Here is a 25,674-nt window from a genome sequence, read left to right on the forward strand (position 1 = left end):
AGCATCCAAGGAGGAGCTGATGTGAGGGGCAGCACTGCACACACACCACAGGGCAGCTCCTACGTACTTCCCTGCATAAAAGAACAGGCAGCTCAGGTGGCCATGACTTACCCGTCGAGCTCTCCTCGCTGGAAGTGTAAGTGCCTTTGCCTAACAGGAGGTTCACCATCGTGGGGGAGCTGGCCACTTTCAGCGGCGTCTCGCCTTTCCTGTTGCTCTGCTGCGGGTTCCCTCCGTACCGCAGGAGCAGCTTCACCACCTACAAGACAGTAACACCTGCATCAGGGCCTGCTGGAGACGCACAGCTCCTCTACCGCTCTGTACAACACTGCAGCCCCTTCCAAGAGCCCCAGGGTCCGACCCGAGAGCAGCCCCTCACGGTCCAAGGCTGTGGGAGCCGAGTGCACAGGGATTGCCTGGCGAGGCTCCGGGTGCAGCGGGCGAGGCTGTGGCTCCTCTGTGGGGAGGGCTGTGGCCGCCAGGGCTCCCGCACCCCTCCTGTACTCTCCTTCGGAAAGGCTCTGCCTTCTTTGCATTTTTTCCACCGATTCTCCTTTGCTGCGAGTAGATGACTTCCCAGGAATCTTCTCATGAAGGCTCTCCCCTCCCGCCAACAGTAAGCTCCTCAGCAGAGTGGTGCCGGAGTGGTCGTGGAGGGCACAGGCAAGAGGTTAGGGAGAAGCGTGTTATGGGGGGTGGGGGACAGAATAGAGGAAACAAAGACCAAGTTTCTGCAAGCTGTTTTATTTTTTATTTTCATTTACATTAGAAAATAATCTCTCCCTTGCTTGATTTTACAAGAGTAAGGGTGGTCACACGAATGACAGAACAGCCACGGTGATGTTTCCACAGCTCTGTCCAGCTGCTTATCACCAGCAACCTGCATTTCCTATGCCCAGAGCAGCAACACACTGAACTCAAGTACAAATATTAAATTTAAACCCAACTTCAGTCCAGTCTGAGACTAGAGCATTCAAAGAATCTGTAATAAAGTTTAATACAGACTCTCGTCGCTCACAGAATCCATTCCCAGTTCATATAGGACATGTCATACTGTTTAATCGGCACAGAGTTCTTATGTGTGTGAGTTTTCTGTTTTAACTACAACAAAACCTCAGGCTTACAATTCTGGAGGTCAGAGGTCAAGGTGCTGGCAGGGCTGGGTCCTTCCTCTCCTCCATCATGAGGGTTGCTGGCAGAATTCAGGTTCTTGCAGGGCTGGGTTGGAGGTCCCCAGTCCCAGCTGATAGGGGCCACCACACTCCCCGGCTCCTCCTCTAAGGCCAGCAGTGCAGGTACGACCCTCCTTGGGCTCTACCCTCTCCTGTTCCTGGTATCTCTCGGACTCAGCAGGAAAGGCTCTCAAGCTTTAAGGGCCCATGGGGCTGCCCAGGGCGATTTCCCCACGTGAGGCCACGCACTATTAAGGTCTGGGGTTCATAACACGGGCATCTTGGGGGCCGTTATCCTGCCTACCATGCTGTAATTCCAGGGTCTTTGACATTTTTCGTAATAAAAAGTTTAAAAGCGGTAATTACAAAAGTATAAAGATGCTTTGGGTGCCCCAGCCCCCTCACCCACCACCACCATTCCCCTCGTGCCTGCCCTTCCCTGCAGTGCTAAGTGAACCCAGACACTACAGAGCTTTCTCCAGTTCATGTCTCTGAAAGGGCCCATAAAAAAACAAAATGAAACCATAATGCCATTCATCATCTTACCTATAAGTTTAATGGTCACGTTTTAACATCAAACACTGACTCAGTGTTCTGAGATCCCTGCTTGTCTCAGAGTCTTCAATCACCCCCCACCCTGCAGGAACGAGCCATGTCCCAAGTGTGCTCCTTAAGGCCAAGGTGCTGCGGGCTCCAGGACCTCCCGCAGTGGCCAGGCGGGGCTTGCTGCAGAGGAGCCTGATGGGTGAGGGCAATGTGCACCCGGCCTTGCTGTCCTGCCTGTAAGCAGGGGCTCTCCACGAAGCTCTGCTGATGACTTCAGTGAGATCTGCCCCATCTCCAGGCAGCACCTCTGCTTTCCAGCAGGATGGGGGTGTCAGGGACTCCACGACCTCTCTCGCCCCCCACAGAGGCTGAGACCTCTCAGGCTCACTGCTCCTGGGCCGGCCACAATGGCCGCTTTCTAAATCTTGAGCCTATGTCCTATGCACTGGCCACACCTCTTGGTGTTACCTCATTCCAGACGAGAGTGGGTCTGCCTTGCAGGTCTAACAGCCCCACAGTGGTGACGGGGACCAGCAGCAACTCCTGCAGGCCTCCTTCCACTTGGTGGAATCCTTCACCTGCTAAAATCCAACCAGACCTAAACGGCTAGTGGATACGAGCCTTTCCATAGATGGCGCTTGCTGCGAAACCTGTGAGAGGCCGTCCAGGCGCTGACCCCGGATGGGAAAGCTGGAGGCAGGCAGAGGGCACAGCTCGGCCTTCAGGGTGAGGGGTGGCAAAAACTTGCTTTCCGGTGCCCCACACAAGGTAACTGGCTAGCTGTGGGGACAAAGCTTCAGAACCACCCAGATGCCAGGACAGGCCAGTGTGAAGGGCCCAGGGGAGATGCCAACCTTGTAGTGTCCGTTGTTGGCAGCATCGTGCAAAGGCGTGTCGTCATCCAGGCCCTTGGTGTTCACCTCCGCACCTGCAGCCAGCAGCTGCTTCGCGACGTCGTAGTAGCCCCGGTTACAGGCCTCGTGCAGCGCCGTCCAGCCTGGAAACAGACACTCAGGACGTATGTTATGTGATCCTCAGGAACACCACTCCCGTCTCCGGAGACAGCGCCCTGAGGATGTACTAAAAGACAAGGGACAAGCGAGCTGGGGAGCTGCACTGTTGAGGGCTGCAGTTGAGGGAGCAGGTGCCAGCCCAGAGAACCCTGAAATTCTCTGTGGCACCCCTTGTGAGCACAATCCATATGTAGCTTAACCCTACACACTAACTGCTGGCAGGGCTCATCTGCATAATCACCCTAAAAGGGCAGGAGGTCAGTGAACACATGGTGTAGCGAACAACCGCCTCATCCCTACTGATCTGGAAGCACAGGTGCCTTTGCAGAACACAGAGGGGAAACATTGTGTCAGAAATGGGGAAACTGAGGTTGAGAGCGCCTGATGGAGATTGAACAGCTGCTACAGCAGGAGCTCCACCAGGGGCACCCAGGCACGGGCCACACGCTGAAGGTACCTGGGCAGGCAGCTTCTGCCTGGGGAGCTGGGAGCCCACCACTGGGTGGTGTGGCTGCATGCATCGTGGAAACAGAGCTCAGCCCCCTGGAAGCAAGTGGCAGTGCTCCAGAGAAGCTTGTTTTAGAAAAATGCCCTTTTTTGTTGTTGTTTAAAAAAAAAAAAAAAAAAAGGTGCTAAATGAGGTTTGGGTCAGACAGCTCTAAACTAGGGCAGTGGGGAAACTCTAGAAGGATTCTACAGACTGTTCTCGCTCTTCTGTTCTCCTTACACTGTGGACAGGCAGTCCTGGGGTATGTGGACCACCCAGGTTTGATGTGGGTATTTTATGTAAAGAAACACAAGATTAAACTCTAATCCTGGGACGCTTAAAAAAAAAATATATAGCCCCTGGGTCTGGGGAGGCTCGTTCAGTTCTGTCCCAGGCCCAGGCAAGCCCCAGGACCCAGCCCTGTGAAGCGAGGGGAGTTGAGGGTGTGGACTGAGCCTGGGGCTCCCAGCTCAGAGGTGCCCTCTGCTGGGAAACACAGCCACTTGCTAGACACACCAGGGAGAGACCCCTCCAGAGGACTGGAAGTGAGGTTTATGAAACACAGCAGATTAAAATGTAAAATTCTTCAGTCCTCTTAAAAATAGGCCAGGCATGGCAGCTCCCAGCTATAATCCCAGCACTTTGGGAAGCCAAGATGTGAGAATGGCTTGAGGCCATGAGTTCAAGCCAGTCTGGGCAACATAGCAAGACCTCATCTCTGCAAAAAATAAAAAAATTAGCCAGGCATGGTGGCGTGTGTCTGTATTCACTTGGAAAGCTGAGGTGGGAACGTGACTTGAGCCCAAGAGTTCAAAGCTTCAGCAAGCTGTGATCACACCACTGTACTCCAGCCTGGGCGACAGAGCGAGAGACCCTGTCTAAAAATAAAACCAAGAGCAAACAAGTTTACTGCGAAATACTTTCCAAGAGACAGTGGTTTCTCCTCAGCAACAGCGAACCCCACTGGAGTGAGTGTGGCTGTGAAAGCCCCAGGCCCTGCAGCACCCCACGAGGGCACAGCCCTCTGACCCAATGGGAGGCTCAGGGCTCCAGCAGGGCTCTCGGGCTCCTGCCAGGCACAGGGCGCCCACCTGCGAAGTCCTTGACGTTGACGTCCGCCCCCTCGCTGATGAGCTCCTTGATGCGCCGGGCATCCCCACGGATGGCCGCTCGGTGCAGGCGGGTCTCTCCTCGCTCGTTTCTCTTGTTCACTTTGTCTTTGGTTTTTGAGGCAGAGTTGGGCGTTCCCTTCTGACACACTGTAGACTGGGAGGGGTGCTTTGGTGTTGTGTCCACTGCAGGCCAAGGAGGAGACAGGTGGGCATTACTGTGGGTGCCCCACTCTGTAGAATCCCCAAAAGCCCAGGCCACCATCATGAGGTCCCTCTGCACAGGGCCTGTCCTTCACACAGGGCTGTGACCAAGCAGAGCCCGTTGACTGCGCCAGGGGCCACCTACAGGCTGGGCTCACCTGGGCTGTTGGCAGACTCCTCGGCTGTCATCTGCATGAGAAGAGCCACCTGCTGGCGCTCGGAGAGAGGGTAGCCAGCTCGGATTCCAGACAGCCCCATGCCAAACAGCAGCCCGGCCTTCCGGGTGACAGGTTCCTTCTTAATCCTCTTCCGCTCAGGGCCCTGCTTCTCTGTGAGGCGGGCGAGGGAGAGAGGGAGGAGAGATTTCATGCCATGGTGTCCCCCAAACCCAGGACCTTACCTAACGTTACGGAGCCCCCTGCGTCCACCTGACACCTTACAGAGCAGAAAGGAAGGCCTGTGAGTGGGGAGAGCACAATGGCGTTGGGAGTGTTGGTGCTGCCCACCTCACCTCTCAGCAGTGACTGTGAGACCATTTAAACACCTGGTTATCAGCCCCTCAAGTCTGCTAAGGCTGGACCTCCACCGAGCATTCACTCACTCCAGGCACCTCTCCTGGGCCTCCCCAGACCGCGTGCCACACATGAATGTGGTGGGACAGCTTAGCACCGGCGACCTGGCTCACACAGGACAGGTCTCTGTCACATACACGTGCCTGTAATTAAATTCCACCTTCCCCATCCCTCCTCCAAACAAACAGTGCAGATATAAATGGCAGACAGTTTAAAACACATCAGTAAATCAAGGCCAACCGGTCAGTACTGTACCTTTCTTCTTGCTTCTAGGCACCTCCATCTCATGGCATGGTGCTTCGAGGAGCGTACCAGCCTTGCAGCACCACAACAGGGACTGGGCTGGAGGCATCTAAAGGCATCAACACAGAGCACTAACAAGACACGGTGTGAGAGCTCGGCTGCTTCCACCTCAGCCTCCTCAAGCGAGGACGCCCTGCACTCATCTGACCCGTTACAGAACGCTAGGCCAGCTTCTAACACAACTCGTGTGCTGTGTCTTTTAAAAGCGGCAGGAGGCAGGGGTGGGGAAGAGAAGACGATGCCCTGAGCACCGAGAGCCGGGGGCATAGAAGCTGCCTCCTCCTCTGCCTGACAGTGGCCTCCTGTGGATGGAAATCCTCCTCCAGCTGCCCCGTGGGTTCTGGGGTGTTCTAGAAGCTGCCTCCTCCTCTGCCTGACAGTGACCTCCTGTGGATGGAAATGCTCCTTCAGCTGCCTTGTGGGTTCTGGGGTGTTCTAGGTCATGGGGTGCAAACTGCAGAGGTGCAGCCCAGAGGCAGGGCTCTGCAGAGGCCTGACATGGGGAAGAAAGGCCACCAGGGAGACGTGGCCCTCTAAAGCTCTCCTCTGAGGCACCTCCCTTCCCTTCCATTCAGCGCATCCAAGAAGCCTCTCTCTTCAAGGACTTAACTTCTCCCTCAGCTTGTGTCTAACCCTAGAGAAGCAGGTGACATCTGTAACAATGGACTCACTGGATCCCACACCTGCATGGTCACTGCAACACAGAAGGGTCTTAACTGGTCTTGGCTCAGTTCCGATGGCGCAGCTCCCTGGCTGTTCACCACCAAAGGCCCCATGAATGTGCCCACTGATGTGTCCATCATTTTCCTAAGAAGACACTGCCCACTCACCCTAATTCTTTAAACAGTTATTTTAGACTCCCTTCTTAAGAATTAGGTCTGTCGCATGCCGAGAATGTGGATTAGTATGTTCTGTGGGCCAACTGGACACATCGACCCGCGTCACTCTCATGGGCAAAACCCTAAGTACTGCAGGCTGCCGTCACCACCACCCGCTAGTTTTTTTTTTTTGAGGCGGAGTTTTGCTCTTGTTACCCAGGCTGGAGTGCAATGGTGCGGTCTCAGCTCACCGCAACCTCTGCCTCCTGGGTTCCGGCAATTCTCCTGCCTCAGCCTCCTGAGTAGCTGGGATTACAGGCACGCACCACCATGCCCAGCTAATTTTTTGTATTTTTAGTATAGACGGGGTTTCACCATGTTGACCAGGATGGTCTCGATCTCTTGACCTCGTGATCCACCCGCCTTGGCCTCCCAAAGTGCTGGGATTACAGGCTTGAGCCACTGCGCCCGGCCACCAGCTAGTTTTTAAAGGGTCCTCAATGCACAGATCTGAGAAAGCACTTGGGCTCTGGTGCCAGCCCCCTCACATAACCTGGGAAACACAGTGGTGGGGAGGCAGCCCTGCCACTGGCATATCCACACCTTGGCAGTGAGCTTGGGTCGTAGCTGCCAAGTCGGGCGCTTGGCCGTGGGTCTCTGTGCACGCCCCATGCCTTCCCTGCACTCTCCATGCTGCTCGCCGGCCGGCTCTCCCTAGGCTGCTTTCCACAGTCACGTCTGAACAGCAAGAGAAGCAGGCGCATTGCTGTCTCCCTCTAGGAAAGAGGCAGCGAAGGTGCCAGAGAAACCCCGTGCTCCGGGACCCCAGCTCCCCCACCCAAAGTCCTCAAGTCCTCCTCTCTCTGGGATGGGGGCCCACGGTCGCCTGGACAAGAAGCTGAGAACCTCTGCAGGGCCCTCACCTCCACGACCTAGCCGCGCACATTCAGAGGCCTGCTCTCTCCGTCGCCCAGAGCAGAGGAGTTACTGTTTTAGAGACATGAAGCCTGCTGAGAACATGAGGAAAGCAGAATCCCCGAGACACACAGACTTCGGCAAGGTGCACACAGCACAGGAGACACCGGGGAGTACACGGCATCTTCTCACTCCCCTGCACACCGTCAGAATCAAAAGCAAGTGGGCCAGCCCCACTCTGTGCTGTGTGTGGACACAGGGTGGACAGAGGAAGGAGGTGGTGCAGGGTTTGGGCGGCAGTATGTTCAGATCCCAAAGGGCAGATGTGTCCACGTTCTTAAGTTATCAAAGGATCCTAGGAGACGTGTCATGTGAACAGGCAGAGGCAGAGGCATTCCTTAGAAGTCAGCCTTTAGACTGGCAGGCCAGGAACCCGAACTGCACGCCCGATCCATGGGCAGCGAAGAGCTGCTTTCTGTGGCAAACACAACTTGTCCCACATTCCTGCAGGGTGGCTGCAAGCCCCAGGCCTGCCGTCTCCCATGCAGCAGGCATCCATGTCCAGACTGGGCAGGACTCTGCCCCCAGTGAATTCCTGGGGGGGCTCTGGGGCGGAGCCTCGTCCCTTAGGGTCCGGGCCACATCCCTCCTGCTTCCCACCAGGCCTCCCCTCTGCTTCTGCTCTGAGCTTTGTTGAAGAAACACTGAGTTCACACGGCCAGGACAGCTTTACTTGGCTCCCAGCAATTCCCATGCAAGGTACCGCCAGCATCCTGGTGAATTGTGGTGCCTGGAGCCACCACAGGGACCTCAGTCTGCCCCAAACTTAGGAAGAGCTCACTCCCGGGAAGCAGAAACTTTTCACCCAGCTCCCCCAGTCCCAAAACAGGACATTTTACTTGTCCAAACACAAAAAAGTCCAATATGAAATCAGATCGCCCAGGATGCCAATTTCTCCACTGTGAGGCAAGCACCTGCAGCTATGAGCATCCAAAAGGCCCACAACACACACCAAACCCCACACAAGCTCGGGAGTCCAGCAAACCTGCATGTCTGTCAGGCCTGAGACAATGCCCACTCCAGTGGCCTCTGGGGTAGAGGCAACGCACCACAGACGCCCCACCCTTGGAGAGAGACCCCCGTGTACCACAGCCCATGGCTGGACAATGTCTGCTCTCCATTCCAGCCCAGCAACGCCATGGTCTGAGAGCAGATGAGTGGGTCCCTGACGTGCACACACATCGAAGGCACCCGCACCCTCAGGTGCCACAGAAACAGGTCCCACAGAGGAGACATGCACTGCCTCACTGCCCTCCTCCCCTGGCCTGGGCTGACCCAGAGCTGTGCGCCCCTGAGAAAGGGCCCTCTGAGAGGAGGATGCAAAACCTGCTCCCTGCCCCTCTACAGTGCAGAGCACAGCGGGTGTGGGGTGCTGTCTGCAGGTAAGAAGAGAGTGAGAGCACCCAGAGCTGCCTCTAGGGACCACCAGCATGTCCCTGGAGGTGCTCTGTGCAGGTGGGATGGGGGGATGTGACCTCCCTGGAGGTGCTCTGTGGAGGTGGGATAGGGGGCTGTGACCCACCTAGGGGTGCTCTGTGCAGGTGGTATGGGAGGCTGTGACCCACCTGGAGGTGTTGTGCAGGTGGGATGAGGGAATGTGACCTCCCTGGAGGTGCTCTGTGCAGGTGGGATAGGGGGCTGTGACCCGCCTACGGGTGCTCTGTGCAGGTGGGACGGGGGGATGTGACCTCCCTGGAGGTGCTCTGTGCAGGTGGTATGGGAGGCTATGACCCACCTGGAGGTGCTGTGCAGGTGGGATGGGGGAATGTGACCTCCCTGGAGGTGCGCTGTGCAGGTGGGATAGGGGGCTGTGACCCACCTAGGGGTGCTCTGTGCAGGTGGTATGGGAGGCTGTGACCCACCTGGAGGTGCTGTGCAGGTGGGATGGGGGAATGTGACCTCCCTGGAGGTGCTGTGCAGGTGGGATGGGGGAATGTGACCTCCCTGGAGGTGCGCTGTGCAGGTGGGATAGGGGGCTGTGACCCGCCTAGGGGTGCTCTGTGCAGGTGGTATGGGGGGCTGTGACCCACCTGGAGGTGCTCTGTGCTGGTGGGATGTGACCCTCCTGGAGGTGCTGTGCAGGTGGGATAGGGGGCAGTGACCTGCCCGAGGGTGCCTTGCAAGGAACATCTTCTCTATCTCGCTGCGTTTTGAGACAAGGTCTTGCTCTGTAGCCAAGGATGGAGTGCAGTGAGGCAATCTCAGCTCACCACAGCCTTGGCCTCCCAGATTCAAGCAATCCTCCCCCTTTAGCCTCCGGAGTAGCTGGGACCACAGGCGCATGTGCCACCACATCTGGCCACTTTTAACATCTTCCCTTTGCTGTTCCGAAAACTTCTCATCAGAGTCACATTTAAATGTGTAATTATTGTTCTTTCTCCTGCGTACAATTGTGTCTTTATGAACCCTGAAAACCCCTCTGGAGCTGCCACCTCCCTGCCCCTGCTCTCTCTGCAGCTCGGCCACATTCTCTCCTCCATAGCTCCCCGTCTCATTTTCTCTCTCTTCCTCTTTTTTTTTTGAGAAGGGAGTCTCGCTCTGTCACCCACAACCTCCGCCACCTGTGTTCACCTGATTCTCCTGCCTCAGCCTCCTGAGTAGCTGAAGCTACAGGTGTGCACCACCACACCAGGCTAATTTTTGTACTTTTACTAGAGCCAGGGTTTCATCATGTTGGCCAGCCAGGTCTCAACTTCATCACCTCCGGTGATCTACCCACCTCGGCCTCCCAAAGTGCTGGGATTACAGGTGGGAGCCACTACACCCAGCATTTTCTTTCTGTGCCCCACTCCAGGCAGTTTCTTTTGTTAGAACTTCCAATTCACCAATACTTTATGTCGTATCTAATAAGCTACATAATCTGCCCACTGGGTTTTTAATTTCAGTGATTATAGTTTTCATTTCCAGATATTCCACTTGTGCTTTACAAATATCTGTGTGATACTCAACAGTTTTCAATCCTCTCACTGCATTCTACTGATGGATACTGTGCATTTAACCATCCCAGCATGTGAGGTCCCTGGGCTGACCCCTGCTGACTCTCTCAGGACAGCTTTCTTCCTCAAGGTCTGTAATTCCACCAGGCTCTTGTCTATCTGCGCTCTAAGAGCCAGGAGAGGGTTTGCTTTTGCTGTGGTAGGGGCCTCAGGGAGTATGGGACACTTCCAGCAGCATAAAACAGCACAAACCCAAATGCCAGCAGCATAGAACAGCACACATCCAAATGCCAGCCCCACCAGAGGGCAGGACTGGGTCAGAAGTCTCTGGTGTGACCTCTCATAACCCTTCATCCCTCTTCAGCACCTGTTCCCTCTTAGCTGGGGGGGAGGGGAGGAGTGTCTTCTCTGATAGCCCAAGGTGTCCCCTCTTGAAGGGACAAGCTTTCTGTGGGGTCTGGGCCTACAGGCCCTTTCCTCTGCCTCCCTGGAAGGCCTGAGGCTGGGCTCCAATGCAGAGACCCTCAAAGAACCCCAGGGATGTGGAGCTGCAAGGCCTCGGCTACTCATCTAAACAGAAGCCTTTTGCAGCAATCATTTTGCACCTCTAATTTCTATGCTTTACCAGCAAGAGTTTTTAGCAGACACTCCGCATAGGAAAATGTGATTCCTATGTCCCACCATAAAATTCTAAGATGTCAGTACACTCTCGATTCTACTCTACAAAGGGATGTTTCCATGGTGATATTCTGAAACAACAGAAAGTTCACAGGCAATGTTACAGCTCATGTAACTGATCAGCAGGGCCACGTGCAGCTTTGCTGCCAGCCCCACAGGGGTGAGGCACCAATGAGCACGGCTGCTGCTCACAGCTTCTGTTTCACTTGACCTCAAAAACATACCGTCCAAACCAAACATGTGGCCTAGTCCTGATGTTCAAAGCCATGAAATACAGCACTTCTGGCTGAGAAGTCTAAATCACAGCCTCTCTACATGGGGCAGGTGGTCCAGATCACCAAAGTTCCTACCTAAGCACTGAGCTCCATACTCACACAACTCCAAGTGAGAGTGCGGCGTATTCCCACTGACACCCTCCTCAGACCAGCAAGACAGAAGCTCCAAACAGCCTGTCCTGGGCCAACAAGAGAAGCTGGTAGGGCCATCGCTGAGCAGTGTGGGCCACCTTGTGGTGAGACTGGCTTCTCCTTCAACTTCCAGGTTTCTCTCCATTTCTGCCTTCTTTCTGTCAATTACTATCATTGATCATTTAAAGAAAGGGCCTATACCTGTCTGCTGTGTGACTTTAGCCCTCCCCCGCCTCCGACAGGGGCTACGGTCATCTCTTAGGCCTTTCAGCTTCAGCTTCTTCTGCAGGGTACGTTAAGGCATCACACAGAGGTCAGGCTGTGTGCCCAGCCCTTGCCTGCACCATCCCCATGCATTCCCCACCTCCAGGCCGAGGGTGACAGCAGGGCCAGTTCCATTCTGTATAGGAAGCTTGTGGAGGCAAACAGCGTCATGTGGCAAGGGTGGGAGGGGCAGGGCACAAGCCCAGTGTTGGTTTCACCAGCATCAGCTGTCACCACGGTGAAGAGGAAAGCAGGAAGGAAGGAAGCAATGCCCACAAGAGGGCTCAGATGACAACCAAACAGAATAGCTTCCCACCCTGGCCTCCTTTCCACTCACAAAGCGTACTGGGTATTTTAAAATAACCAAGATCAACGTCCAAACCTGCGCCGAGGCATGAGTTGTGTCTGTCCCTCCTGCAGGGCACAGGCCTGCCTGGCACAGTGTGTGGGAGGTGTGAGCACAGGGCCGGGGGTGGGGGGTTCCTCTCTTGAGAGGCACAGGAAGGCTGAAAAATGGGCTCAAAGTCCCACACAGCATGCAGCCAGGAGGCAGGGGATGGCCCCTGCGACCACCTGCTGTGCACACACTGGCTCCCAGTCCTGGGGTCCTCTGAGCAAATCGCCTAGCCTAGGGTGGGCTCGTGGACCCAGCTTGCCTGTGTTGTGCTGACAGCATGGGGCTAGCTGCTGGCCCAAGTGCACTTCTGAGGGGTGTCAGGGAGGCCTTTGCTGCAGCTTGGGGAATACAGAATTTTAAAAAGGAAGAAACTTTCCTTTGCTAGTCCAAGCTTCCCTTTGTATGAGAACCTGCTTTCGACTAGAGGGGAAAAATGGTTGAGAAATAGTAGGACCAGAGACCAATCACGCAGAGTTCTTAATCATCTGAAAATATTTTATTTTGATGTGCTTTTTCATGAGTGCCTGAATGTAGCTCTTAGGGTAACCCCAGAATCCTCACTGTGCCAATTAGACCTGGCTACCACCCTCATCCCAACCACCATGGCCTTCACTGCAGCCCCACTCTGCGTGTCTGCGGGCTGCTGGCATGCCAGCGCCCACTGGCTGAGCATCCTCCGGCAGGATGAAGTCCTCTGTATTCAGAGGCCGGCCCTGCTTTCTGAGATTCAGGAGGTGGCAGAGGGTCAGCAGCCGGGGCCCTGTGCAGCCAGGAGGGGAGGAAGAGTATGCTGGGGATTCTGGGGAAGGAGATGATGTGGTTGGTAGTCACTGTGGCTCCGGCCTGCCTGAGAGGAATGCTAAAGGGGAGGGGCCTGGCCTCGGGCCGGCCATTCCCTGCTGGCCCTGCAACGTCCTGGGGGAGACAGTGTATGAGGGCTTCCCGCTGTGTTTGCTAACATCCCCACACAGGTGAGTGCCCTGGACCTTCAGCAAGACATGAGCTGAGACCACTGGTCCCCGGCACACTGCAGTGCACACGCCCTTCCTGGCCAGAGGCTCCCAGGGGCGTCATGCTCTCTAGGCCCCCGCCCTGCCTGCGTGTACAGCCTGGGCCCTGGTGCACTCGCTCTCTCTGCTCGCCCAGGTCCACTGCAGCTGAGCGTGTGGGAGAAGTCTCTCCAACTTCACACACTCGTCGCCTCTAGCACTGGGCAAGGTCTGGCATTCACAGTTCCGAGAAGTCCCACAGACAGCAGTGGCTATGCCTGCCACTTCCCTCAGGAATGAGGGAGCAGGAAACATCAGAGCAGCCATCTCTGAAGCACCAGGAGCAAACATGATGTCGGGAAAGACTGAATATGCCACCCACCTAACGCTGAAGGACGGGCATGTGCCTATCAGCACTGCAGAGCGCACACCCAGGCACCAGAGAAAAGGGGGTTATTCACAGGCCAAAGCAAAGTAAGAAAACCATAATTGTTCCCCTTGTTCCAAAGAAACATCCATGTGCAGAGGGCAGGCAGCTTCGGCCCACGGCGCTCCTGACGAGGGCTCCCTCGTGGCTGCCCCAGAACAAGCAGGACCCCGGCGGTCCTAGGCAGGGAGAAGTGAGACTCAGGGTCACAGATGCAAGGCGCAGGAGAAACAGCAGGGCAGGAAGCTCCCCAGAACCCCAGGGAGGCCAGGCAATGATGCACAGCAACCTCAAAAACACTCGCTGATTGACTGATTATTTACTTATCTATTTTATTTTTTAAGGACAGGGTCTCGCTCTGCTGCCCAGGTTGGAGTACAGTGGCACAATCACGGCTCACTGTAGCCTCAACCTCTTGGTCTCAAATCCTGCTGCCAAAGTGCTGTGAGGGTGTGAGCCACTGTACCTGGCTACTTTTAGATTTTTTAAGTTTTAGGAAAATTTACACATATAAAAAAATAGACAAAGTAGTATAATTTGAAGCAAATCCCAGATATCATATAAGTTAAGATGAATGCTTTCAGTGGTAAGGCTTTTTAAACTGAGACCACCACTGAATTGGTAGAGGACAGACTTCAAAAGCATCTATGAGAGACCCTGGGCAGTTAGGGCAGCAGATCAGGGCAGGCCAGAGGGGATCAAAGTCCCAGGGCAGGCTGGTCTGAGAGGGCTGGGTGGGCAGAGCTGTCTCGGGGTCGGGACGTGGCAGGTGCCTTCCCAGTCCCTGCTGCACCCAAAGCCCTAACAGAGGCTGGTCCTGAGACCGGCTCTTGCCCAGCACTGTGGAAGGCACAAAGGTGATTCTGTCACACGCTGGTATCTACCTGGTCAGCCACAGACTCCACGGAGCTGTGCCGGGACCACGGAGATGCAGAACCTCAGGGACTGCTTTAAACTGGGCTCTGATTCACAACAAGACAGGGCCATGGTGATCTTGGCAGGCCGCCCCTAGCCCTGACTAAGCACTGCGGAGGCCAAACCTCCACAGGACTGGACCATGGGCAGGGCTGACTCCACCCTGCGTCTCGGAGGTGGGAGCCACCCTCAAGGCAATATGGTGGTCTCTGAGGGAGGTGTGCTGGCCTCTCCCACTCAGGCACAGCCAACGTATCCGGCACGGTGGTGACCTCCCACCATAGCAAAGGGCACTGGCCATCCCTGCTCAGCAGAGTGCTGCAGGGACACTGCAGGAGGAGGACCTGGTAAGGATGCCCGGGGGCACCCACACCCCTCCAGAGGGGCCTGACTCCTGGGGACCAGAGAGGAGTCTCCTATCCATCAATTGTCAATTAACTCTGACCAGTGTTTCTCTTCTCACCCCTGTTGTGGCCACCAGACAGGTACAGCTGAGGTTTGCACTTCACCCTCCATCCCACTTGCTTCTGGGCAAGAACTGCTCCACTGAAGGAAGGAGAGGGGCACAGAGTGTGTGAGAGCCACAGTGCCCAGTAGCCCGCCTCCTGGCCCAGGGTGGAGCTGAACACACTGGAAGGGGACTGGCTACCTTAAGAGGGTCCTGGTTAAAATGCAAGCTTCTAGGATAAGCAACGCCCCACACTCATACATCGTAACAATCTTCCTAGGAAATCAAGCTTTGCAGTGTTAAACAAAGTATATACACAGGAAGTGATTTAAATTGGCCCTGAAAGGATCATAAACACAGGAGTACAAATACTACATTTCCTGTGTCTTTCCGGCTGGGTGTGATGGCCCATGCCTGTAATCCCAGCTATTCAGGAGTCTGAGGCAGGAGAATTGCTTGAACCTGGGAGGTGGAGGTTGGGGTGAGCTGAGAAAGTGACACTATACTCCAGGCTGGGTGACAGAGTGAGACTCTGTCTCCAAAAAAAAAAAAAAAAAAGGTTCTTTACTGGTTTGCTACCTCACAGGGATTCTCCCCACCTGTCCTCACCTGGGCCTGCCCCTCACAGAGAAAGGACGTGGTGTTCAACACACAGTTCCGGGAGCGCTAAGGGCTGTGGCAGAAAATATCCCCAAGACCTACAGAGAGCAAGAGCGGCCTCAGTGAGTGGTGGGGCTGGCACCACGCAGGCGCCACCCATCAACAGACCCTGGAGGCTTCTGATGGCACAACGGGGCCTTGGGCAACAGCTTCTCTCCACCAGGACGAAACAGCCACCAGAAAGACACCTGACCAGCCAGAGGGGGTGGGTACCAGGTAGGCCTGGGAACACCACCTCACCCAGTTCAGATTGCTCTCCCAGGAAGCAGAGGAGCAGATGCTTGTCTCATTAACCCTTTCAGCAAAACTTCCAGAGATGTCACAGAGACACTTCAGAGGCCTGAAGCCAACTTCCACATGGCCACTATGCAAAGAGCTAACAGCTACGTATGAACATGACGGCTTTCTATACCAAAACCAGCACGGGGACCAAAGAGAGTAAACACAGGGTTTTCAGACCTGGAGTGATTTTCTCCAGGCCTAAAGCCCGAGAGTACACAGCAGCTGAGAGCTCTAGGGAGCTGCCCAGGCCCTCCCTTCTAGGGGCTAAGGTCCTCACACAACCCATCCACACATTCTGTCCACTTGCTTCCCGGCACCTCCCACTGCACTTCCTCAAAGCTGCCCACTGCTGGGAAGAGGCACCATCCCCTGGCCTGTGCTGCTGTCCCTACAGCCTTCCTGTCCCCTCATGTGCTGGCCATGTACCTGGCACTGCACCACCCCCTCTCTTCCTGTCTGGGAAAACCAGCCCTCTCTGCTGGCTTTTGACTTGGCAGAGTCTCTACCTGGCTACTGTGAGCACATCCTGGGAGCACAGGCAGGGCTGTGCGGGGGGAGAACGGGCCTGCAGCTGCCACACAATCATAAAGGCTGAAGCTCCCTGGGCTGTGCCGACAAAAGCTGGGCACAGATCCTCATTTCTTCAACTATCTCAGTATCGTGAGTTTCTCTCACTTTGACCACTTCCCCATCTGACATCAATCCCACATCCTGGCACAGCCTCTGCACTTTGTGGTACGGCTGCATCTGGAGTCTTAGGAAGCCAGGGACAGAACCCAGGGCCTGATTCAGAGCTCTCCCAGTTCACTCCAATCTCTGTGGTCAGCCTAATGCTCTACTGCATCCAACCTTCCCCAGCAGGGCTGTAGAGAAAACGGATGACCAGGACGACAAGGAGGCCTCTGGGCACAAGAATCACCAAAGAGCAAGCGCGGCCAGCACAGAGGCCTGGGCTCCCCACTCAGCAGCTCAAGACAGAATCTGCTAGAAAGCGGGAAATGCAGGAGGTGCTGACCCCACCAGGAGCATGTGCAATAAATACACATGGGCTCGCACATGGGTACACACGAGCACAGGCACATGTGGGCACACATACACATGGGCACAGACACACACAGGCACACATACACAGGCACACACACACGGGCACACACACACCAGGACATATAAACACACGTGTGCGCGCGCGCGCACACACACACACACACACACAGACACACACATGGACACATACAGGCAGGTACACACAGGCACACACACAAGCATGCATACACACAGCACACATGGGCAGACACACGTAGAAACACACATGGGCACATCCACACAGATGCGCACACATACACATGGGCACATCCAGGCAGACATGGGCAGATGCACACACACGGGCACACCCATAGGCACGTGCGTGCGCACGCGCGCGTGCACACACACACACACACACACACAGGCATACACATTCCTGCCCTGCAGCCTCAGACCCCACCTGCACTTAGGAAGACCTCCCTGGCTCCTGCTCACTTCTAAGGCTCCTTTTGGTTTTTACTACAAATGATGGAGTTTCTTCCTGTGCCTTTGTGGCCCTGAGGGGAACCATGGACTCCCTCCTGTGCCCACCTGTCAGAAGACCCACAGGTGAGCAGCCCCAGACCTCGCCCAGGGCTGGACGTGCACCAGGCATCTCCATGTGTGTGGGACCAAGGGTGAAGCTCTCCAATCAGCCCCATGGGGCTGAGCCTCGAGTGAGGAGGTGGCGCATGGGGGTCTGTGCTCCTCCCCTGCTGCCCTGGCCTGGACAGCTTGCAGAGCGCTCGAGTGGGTCCTAGCGCAAAGCCGGGAGGGGCGAACGGGGGCCAGGGATGCCCACAGAGGGCACACTGCAGGAGGGGCTGCGGGCTGGTACCTGTGTCCGAGTCCTTCTGCTCCCCATTGGCGCCCGCGGTAAAGGGCAGCTTCCGCTTGCTGGCTCGCTCCCTCACCTCCTTCCCGCCATCACCACGCTCCAGCTTTGGGGTCTTGGTTAGAGAAACTTTATCTTTATCCTAGAAAAGAAAGGGATGCTTTCAGTCATTATTACTAAATTAAATGCTCAAGCTCACTGTCCACTAAGATTCTGTTTCATGTGCCAGGAGAAGCAGATCTCTTATGTGGGCAATGAACACCCTTCCTGCACCCCAGGGCGTGGCTGGGAGAAGCTGGTCACCAACCGAAGAACCTTCACCCAGAAGCCTGGGGCCTGGCTGTGGCTCAGCCCTGACCCTGGCCCACAGTTCGTCCCGTGCACCTGAGGGACTCTCGGAAAATCACTGGTGTGTGTGTGGAGAAAGCAGAGGCGACAGACCCGCGCTACCTCCCACTCGACTCCTGCCTTCCTGGGGAAGTACTAAACAATGAGGAAAAACCAGGGCTTTGCCTTCTCCAAAGAGAGGCGTTGCCACTCATAGCTACGTTCCCATCAGGAGTCTCGCTGTGGAGTGAAGGCAGGCAGGGCCTCCAGGAGATACGTGTCCTCCCCGGGGGAGCGGCCGGGCTAGGCTCCCTCCACCCTCAGTTCTGGGAGCTGACACTCCTTCCTCTGCACACAACTCACACGGGCTGTGCTATAGTTTTGCCTTTTCCATTCTTGAACATGGACTTGTCCGCTATTCTTGAGGCCACTGCGCAGCCCCCAGCCCCCATCTCTCACCTCCCCAAGAGGCAGGAGGAACCCTGTGGGGTAGCAGAGCCCCCTGCAGGTCTGAGTGCAAGGCCCACCCAGCAGGCAAGATGCAGGGCAGGACCACGAAGGCCCAACTCCAGCCCCAGCCCCAGCCCCAACGTTGGCCTTGACCAAATGTGTCTCATGGGCATAATCCACTGGCTGGAGGACGTGTCCTGGGGATGGGAATTGGGAGCCGGTGTGACAACACAGTGCTTGGGACACGAAGTTTCTGTAATTTCTGCAGTCTCCTGAATGGTACCATGTGGGGGAGGTCACAAGACGTGTATGGAATGGTACAGCTGGGAGCCATGGAGGGAGAGAGGGTGGGGAGCCCAATCTCAAGCCCAGGTAGCAGAGCATGTAACAGTGGAAGCCCCGAGACAGACTTCGCACCCTCCTTTCACAGAGCAGACAGGAGCACCGGGGTGGGAGTGGGGGAGCCCCGAGACAGACTCAGGTACCGCCAGCACTGTCACGGCACCCCTCCCAGAGTAGAGAGGAGCACCGGTGGCGGGGCAGGGTGGGCGGGCAGGCTGACCTGGCTCAGGCTGCTCACTGGAGTCTTACAGATTCTAGTCAGCACCAGGACTGGACAGGCACAGCAACTCCACTCCCCGGCCTCTCCAGTACACATCAGATGTGGAGGCTCCGGAAATGGCAACTTCCCTTACATGGGGCACCAACAGAGCCACAGGGAAGATGCAGGGCAGCACCCACCCACACCAACCAAGCATGTCACACACAGAGGTCCTGGGTGCTGCATCTCGCTGCCATCATGGACAGCACCGTCCCCAGAAGCACACTGCCCCTTCCCCACCAGTAAGCCCTCCTTCTGGAACTAACCCTGAGTAAGCTGCCGGCAAATACGGTGCAGTGGTCAGCGGCACCCTCAGAGCACTGGAGGCCTCAGCTACTCCGGGGCTGAGATGCTCAACTATTCTGAGAAGCCCAAGCACCCCCAGCCACAGTCCTGCCTCCTGGGGCCCAGATGCATCTTCTAGCTCAACTGGTCAACACTGCACCCACCAAACCTGGCAGTTAATCAGCAACATCCCTGAGTGACCATGGGAGAGCTTTCCAGAACATGCTGCAAGCTTGTTTCACAAAGGCATCCGGAGTGAGAGAGAAGCTGCCAAGCAAGACCTGAGTCATGGCCATGTGCCCACCTCTCCAGTGAGCATGGGGACAGGAGGAGGGCGCCAGGCAGACCTCAGGGGAAGACGGGGCCTCAGGAGTGTGACACCCATCCCGGCAGGGCAGGTCCCTCCTGGCCCTCGGCCAGGGTGCCCAGATGCAGCTCGCCCGCCGCCTGGTTGCACCCCAGAGCTTTTCAACGCCCCCGCCTCCCCTGCTACAGAGTGCAGTCCCCACTCACTGGAATGAGAGAGGCATTTTCCCCAGGGCTGGCCAATGCCAGGAAACAATGGCACACACCAGGAAGAAGCGCATCTTAAACCCCTTCCTCCAAGAATACTCCTTGCCCAGGGGAGGGTTCTACCAAACATCCGAGGTACCAAGCATCATAACCCTAATTTCAGAACCTGAACAGGGTATTCCATGAAAAGAATATTATAACACAGACAGGGAGCACGCGCGCGTGCGTGTGTGTGTGTTTATGGTAACACAAATTATAGGAATAGGAATAGATTTGAGAATGCAGGCAATTTAGAAAGCAATGTATTTTACCACATTAAGAAACTAAAGGAAAGAAAATCACGTGCTCATTTCAAGAGCTACAGAAAAGGCCCGTGATAAAATTCAACACTGTGATGTGGGAGAAAAAACCCCAAACTCATCAAGGCCTCCAGGAAGCCTAGGAAGAAGGAAGGCTGTCCCCAGGGCCACGGATGAAGGCAAGAAAGCCTACAGGCACACCCCAGGAAAAACACAAACAAAAGTTCTGACAGGCACTTCACAAAAGAAAACATCCAAATAGACAATGAACATTCAAAAGGTGTTTCTCATCAGGAAAAAGCAAATTACAGCCACCAGGAGATGCATGCCAGCGATTCCGCCAGGACGGCTGGGAGAAGACAGGCTCCGCCCCAGCAAACGCCAGCGAGGCTTCGCAGGAGAGCTGCAAGTGAGTTTCCCATGACGTGGACTGAAAGGAGTGTGTGTGTTTACAAACAAGTACAAGGACATTCACGGCAGTTTTCTTCGTAATACAAAAAATGACACAACTAAACTGCCTGTCCTAAGGCAAATGTACAATTCTAGAATACAAATGAAGTACTGCAGGGGGTGTGCACACCGTGAACGCAGGAGGTGCATGCCATAAACATGGGGTGCACAGCATGAACACGGGGTGCTCGCCATAAACATGGGGTGAGCGCCATGAACACGCGGTGTACGCCGTGAACACAGAAACGAAGCTGGGAACGTGTGTACCCCAAAGATAGGGCCTCCCCTGGAATCAGACTGGACTCAATCCCTGCCGCTGAGGAAAACAAAAGTACTAACAATCTTAACATGACATGACTGCATACATGAAACATGCAAAGGAATACACAGCTCAACTACTCAAGTTCGTAAATGGATGAGAAAACGTGGATACAGAAAGTGAATGGTTCTGTCTGACCATGAACAATCAGGACATGACAGCAAGAAAGACAACGAGCTGTGCAGGGAAAGCAGACACGGGCAACCAGAGAGGCAGGTGCTCTCTACATGGGCAACCACAAACATGGCTGAGAAGACACGGAGCGGACATGAAGGGCACAGGGGGCTAACACGCTCATGACGGACAGGCACAACGCCGGTGTGGTAGCCCCCCGAGGGAGTTCCACTGTTGCATTAGAGCGAGCACAGAAAGTCAACACTAAGACAAAAGTATGCCAAATTGCAGGGTCTCTATTGCCGGCGGCCATGGGGGACTCATGTCTCTCCAACCCATGGCCCCAAAAAGAGGGTGTCAAGACTTTTTATGTCCATAAACTACCTTCTGGGCAGAGGTGGGGGCGAGGGGCTTTGGACATTCCGAGGGCCAGTGGACTTTGGACATTCTGTAAACCAGCTCCTCCGCAGGGTTGAGGGTGAGAGGACTTCGGACATTCCGATTGTTACTTAAGTGGTTCACAGAAGTCAAGATAAGCGTTAGTTTACACGTTGCCTGGGTAGAGTGGAAATTACAGACCTTAGTTACTTATTACAAGCTGCAAGGGCCAAGATGGCGTGGGTTTGGACTGCTTGCCTGTCACATCAGGGTTACAGAGAGCAGTTTCAACAGAAAGCCGAGGTATGGTTGAGGTATGCAGTTTTATGGGGTTTTTACCATGTCACATTCCCCCCTTGTTTTATTTATACAAATTAAATTATTAATTTCTCTAGTAGGTTAGTATTGTTTGTTTGTTTTAAGGGGCATTTACTACAGGGATTTATAGCATGGATTAGGGTGGCGAGGGTGGTGATTGCGAAGAGCGTACAAGGTTTAGTTTTAGTGAATCAGGGGATGAATGCTTGATGCTTTGCTGTTTCTACAGTGGGGCAGTCTTGACCTGTGTGTGATGCATTTAGGCTGTCACTCCATCTACCTCGAGTGCAGTAGGTGTGGTCAGGATAACTGTGTAGGGTCCCTTTCAATGGGGGGTGAGGCCGGAGGTGGCGAATCTTTTAACAAGGACAGTTTCCCGGCTGGAAGGGGTGTGTCGGCTGGTCTGCAAGGTCTGTTGGGGTGGGACGGGTATCCTTAATGAGCTGGTGTACTTGGGAGTGAACAGACTGGAGCGCCTGTAAGGACTTAAGGAGTGTATAATTACGGACTTTAGCATGTACGGTATCTGTGAGTCTGGGGAGTAAGGGAGAGGGCATGCTGAACATGATTTTAAAAGGGGAGAAATTTTTTGGATAGGGTGTGCATTGGATGCAGGGAGGACAAAAGGAAGCAGGCTGACTTAGTTTTTATCCGTTTTTAGGGTAAATTTTCTCAGGGCTTTTTTTACGGTCTGGTTTATTTGTTTGACCTGTTCTGAATTCTGGAGATGACAGGTATAGTATAATTTTTAGGATATATCCAGGGCCTTGGCTAAGCCCTGAGAAATGTGTATAGTAAAGGCGGGCCTAACCTGACTTTAGTGTTAGAGGGAGGTTGAACCGAGGAACAAGGTCTTGTAATCGTTTTTTTTTTGTGACCATCAAAGTAGTTTTGGACTTAGTAGGGAAGGCCTTGAGACTCATTTAGAGAATATATTTATACATACAAGGAGGTATTTATAGTTATTTATTGGGGGTTTTATTTTAGTGAAATTTACTTCTTACTGTTTTTCAGGGCTAGTTTTTTTTGAGTCTTATTTTTACTTGGCTAGACCTGGTTGTTTTTTTTCAGATTTACTTGGGCATATATATTATATTGAGTAGTGATTTTTTGATAAGCTTATGTAAATGGGGAATGTGGTACTTAGCTTTTAGTAGTTCAGTTAGTTTGGTTTGTCTTAAGTGAGTGGCCTGGTGTGTGTCTTTTGTAGTATATTAATGTCACTGTCGGGCTTGTATATAGTCCTTAGTAGGGCTAGAATTATTTATTTATTTATTTATTTATTTATTTTTAAAAATAGTCTTATGTATATGAGTCGTAGTAAAGGCATACCAGCTGTCTGTATAAATGTTGACAGTTTTTTTTTTCATCTAGTATAAGGCTTTTGTTAGAGCTATGAGTTCTGCTTTTTGGGCCGAGGTTCTGTGAGGAAGGGCCTGGGCCCAAATAACCCTATTGAGAGTGACCACGGCTGTCCCGGCATACCTGACTCTATTGACTATGAAGCTGTGGTAGTATAATTAAGGTATGCAGTTTTATGGGACTTTTACCATGTCACACAACATTCGAAGCAATCCAGTCCAAATCTTAGCAAGCTGTTTGAGGAAATCAACCAGCTAATTCCAAAATGGGTATGGAAATGCAAAGGACGATTCTAAAGAAGAGCAGCGCTAAACACCTGGGTCCCAAGCCTGCAAGCCAAGTATCATCAACACAGGGTGTCCTGGAGAAAGGACACAGAGTCCCGGGGGCTCTGCACAGAGCAGAAACCACAAGCACAGCTCCGTGGGGACAAAGGCTCCGTGCCACCCTCCATGGGGAAGCACACCCAATCGCCCTCAAACCACATGAAGATGAGCTCCAAATGAATCATACATGGAAGCTTCTAGAGCACAGCACAGGAGGACATGTTCACAACCAGATGACAACAAAGAACACACACCACAGCACCGTGAGATGCCATCACATCTCTGATGTCGAGAGTGTCAGAGTCGCTAACATCAGTTTCACACACTGAGCGTTGGCAGGGATGCAGACTCCCTGGTGGTTCTTGGGGAACACTGGCTCATCCACAAAAGGGCCCACAAACGCTAGGCACAGCCACAGCCACAAGGGGAGGAAACACCGACAGGAGCAAAACCCTGCAAGTCAGACAGGGTGCAGAACGACCGATGTCTCCCATGGAAATCTCCACAGCTGAAGCCTACCCGTGGAGAGTGAAGTCAGAACAGAGGTGACTTCTGGTATAGGGAACATTACTGAAGGCCCCTAGGACCCTGGAAATACTGTGTGTTCTCAGTGGGTGATGATTATCCCCAGTTTTACAGATGAAATACCAGCTATAGTGTATATTTATATTTCACTTAAAAAGTTCACAAATTTCTTTTTCACCTCCCAGCTCCTGACACCTCAACGAGCTGTGCAGGGAAAAGCAAACACGGGCAAGGTGCCTGTAGACATGAGGGCTCCCCCAAAGCTGCCTACAAGGCTGAGTGTGGCACAGCCACCAGGAAGGCGGTGCCCATCAACCTGGGCTCAGAACCTGCAGTGTGTGTGCCTGGGGTGGGACAGGCCCTGTTTCGGCCCCTCTGAGCTTTCCCCGCCAGCACAAGAGGACTGTTAGCGGGACCCACCTGTGCATGTTACAGAATGATTTTGTTTCTTCAATGCGAATACCCCAAACATTAAGTCCAATCCTTATCAGGCACCTCCTGTACAGCCACATGATGCTCCAAGAACCACCAGATAGTAACATCCAAGGCACAAAGACCCTGCAGGGCCCACCGGTCCGTTGATCACCTGGCTTCTCCCCACAACACAAGTTAGGTGTGCTCTGCACATGCCACACACAGATTCCGCATCACACCATGACTTGCACTCACAGGAAGCACACAGAGAGGAAAGACAGTTGCAGTAACTGAAAACTGGCTGTGTCTGCTTGACACCCTACCCGTAGTGCTCATTCTTTCTCTGAGTGGCCACAGCAGAAGGGCCCGGTAAGAAGGAGAGGCGTGTTGGCCACTGACAGCAGCATAGGGGTGCCACCCAGTTACTCCAGCTCTGTTTCCTGCTCAGCTGCCTCAGCAACCCAAGCTGCTTGTGTGTGGGGTCTGCTTGTGGGCCATTCACCCATGGGCCTGTCCTGCTCCCAGGACGCACACGACCTCATGCCTGTGGCTTCAGGGGGAGCACTGAAAATGCACTGTCTGCGTCCTGCAATTCTGTTCTTTCTCAAGGTGGCTTTGGTTATTCTAGGGCCCTGAAATTTCCCTATTAACTTTGGAATAATCTTATGAATTTCTACCTAAAAAAAGCCCATACGGATTCTGACTGGCATTATGCTGAATCCATACATCCATTTGGAGAGAGACGGCATCTGAACAATCTCGAGAGTTTCCTGACCAATGAATACTGTATGACTCTACACTTTGGGTTCCTTAATTTCTCTCAGTAGTATTCTGCAGCTTTCAGGTTACAGGTCTTGCAGCACATCCTTAGTCAAATTTACCCCAAAATCATCTGTATTTTTGATACTACAGCAAACATATTTTTACACTTTCAGCCCTCTATGATTTTTGAATACTATTTAGAAATGCACCTTTGCACACTGGCTTTGCACTGTAACACCACACTAGGCGAGTTTATTCTTGGAGCTTCTGTACAGACATCTCAGGATTTCTCCAGAGATGTGGCTGAATAAAGACTGCGTTCCTCTTTCCTCTCCAGTCTGCCTTTCCTGTAGCTGACCGTGCTGCCTGGAGCCTGCAGGGAGAGGCAGCGGAGATGGCCAGTGTTTCTCTGTCCTCCATTTTAGGTGAAAAGAATTCAGTCTTGGACATTAAATATGATGTTAGTTGTAAGTTTTTCACAGATGCTCTGTATCAGGTTGAGAAAATTCCCCTCAGGCCGGGCGCGGTGGCTCAAGCCTGTAATCCCAGCACTTTGGGAGGCCGAGGCGGGTGGATCACGAGGTCAAGAGATCGAGACCATCCTTGTCAACATGGTGAAACCCTGTCTCTACTAAAGCTACAAAAAAAAATTAGCTGGGCATGGTGGCGCATGCCTGTAATCCCAGCTACTCAGGAGGCTAAGGCAGGAGAATTGCCTGAACCCAGGAGGTG

At 53.8% G+C, this 25,674-nt stretch overlaps 1 protein-coding gene across 9 annotated transcripts in view; it reads right to left on the reverse strand.

Annotated features, from left to right (window-relative positions):
* ANKRD11 (ankyrin repeat domain 11) overlaps positions 1–25,674 on the reverse strand; it is a 228,687-nt gene that overhangs the window by 17,697 nt on the left and 185,316 nt on the right. For 4 of the 9 annotated variants that reach the window (XM_017513945.2, XM_017513943.2, XM_017513944.2 and 1 more), the window contains 6 exons: positions 17,503–17,641; positions 5,359–5,455; positions 4,690–4,860; positions 4,310–4,513; positions 2,573–2,715; positions 112–259 (listed from right to left, as the gene is read on the reverse strand). In XM_017513945.2, coding sequence (XP_017369434.1) covers positions 112–259; positions 2,573–2,715; positions 4,310–4,513; positions 4,690–4,860; positions 5,359–5,455; positions 17,503–17,529 — 790 coding nt within the window. In that variant the 5' untranslated portion in view covers positions 17,530–17,641. The remainder of the gene's footprint in view (positions 1–111; positions 260–2,572; positions 2,716–4,309; positions 4,514–4,689; positions 4,861–5,358; positions 5,456–17,502; positions 17,642–25,674) is intronic. The other 5 variants (XM_017513941.2, XM_017513938.2, XM_017513939.2 and 2 more) reach the window with 2 other exon arrangements.

Source organism: Cebus imitator, unplaced genomic scaffold, assembly GCF_001604975.1.
Source record: "Cebus imitator isolate Cc_AM_T3 unplaced genomic scaffold, Cebus_imitator-1.0 Scaffold509, whole genome shotgun sequence".
NCBI lineage: Eukaryota > Metazoa > Chordata > Mammalia > Primates > Cebidae > Cebus > Cebus imitator.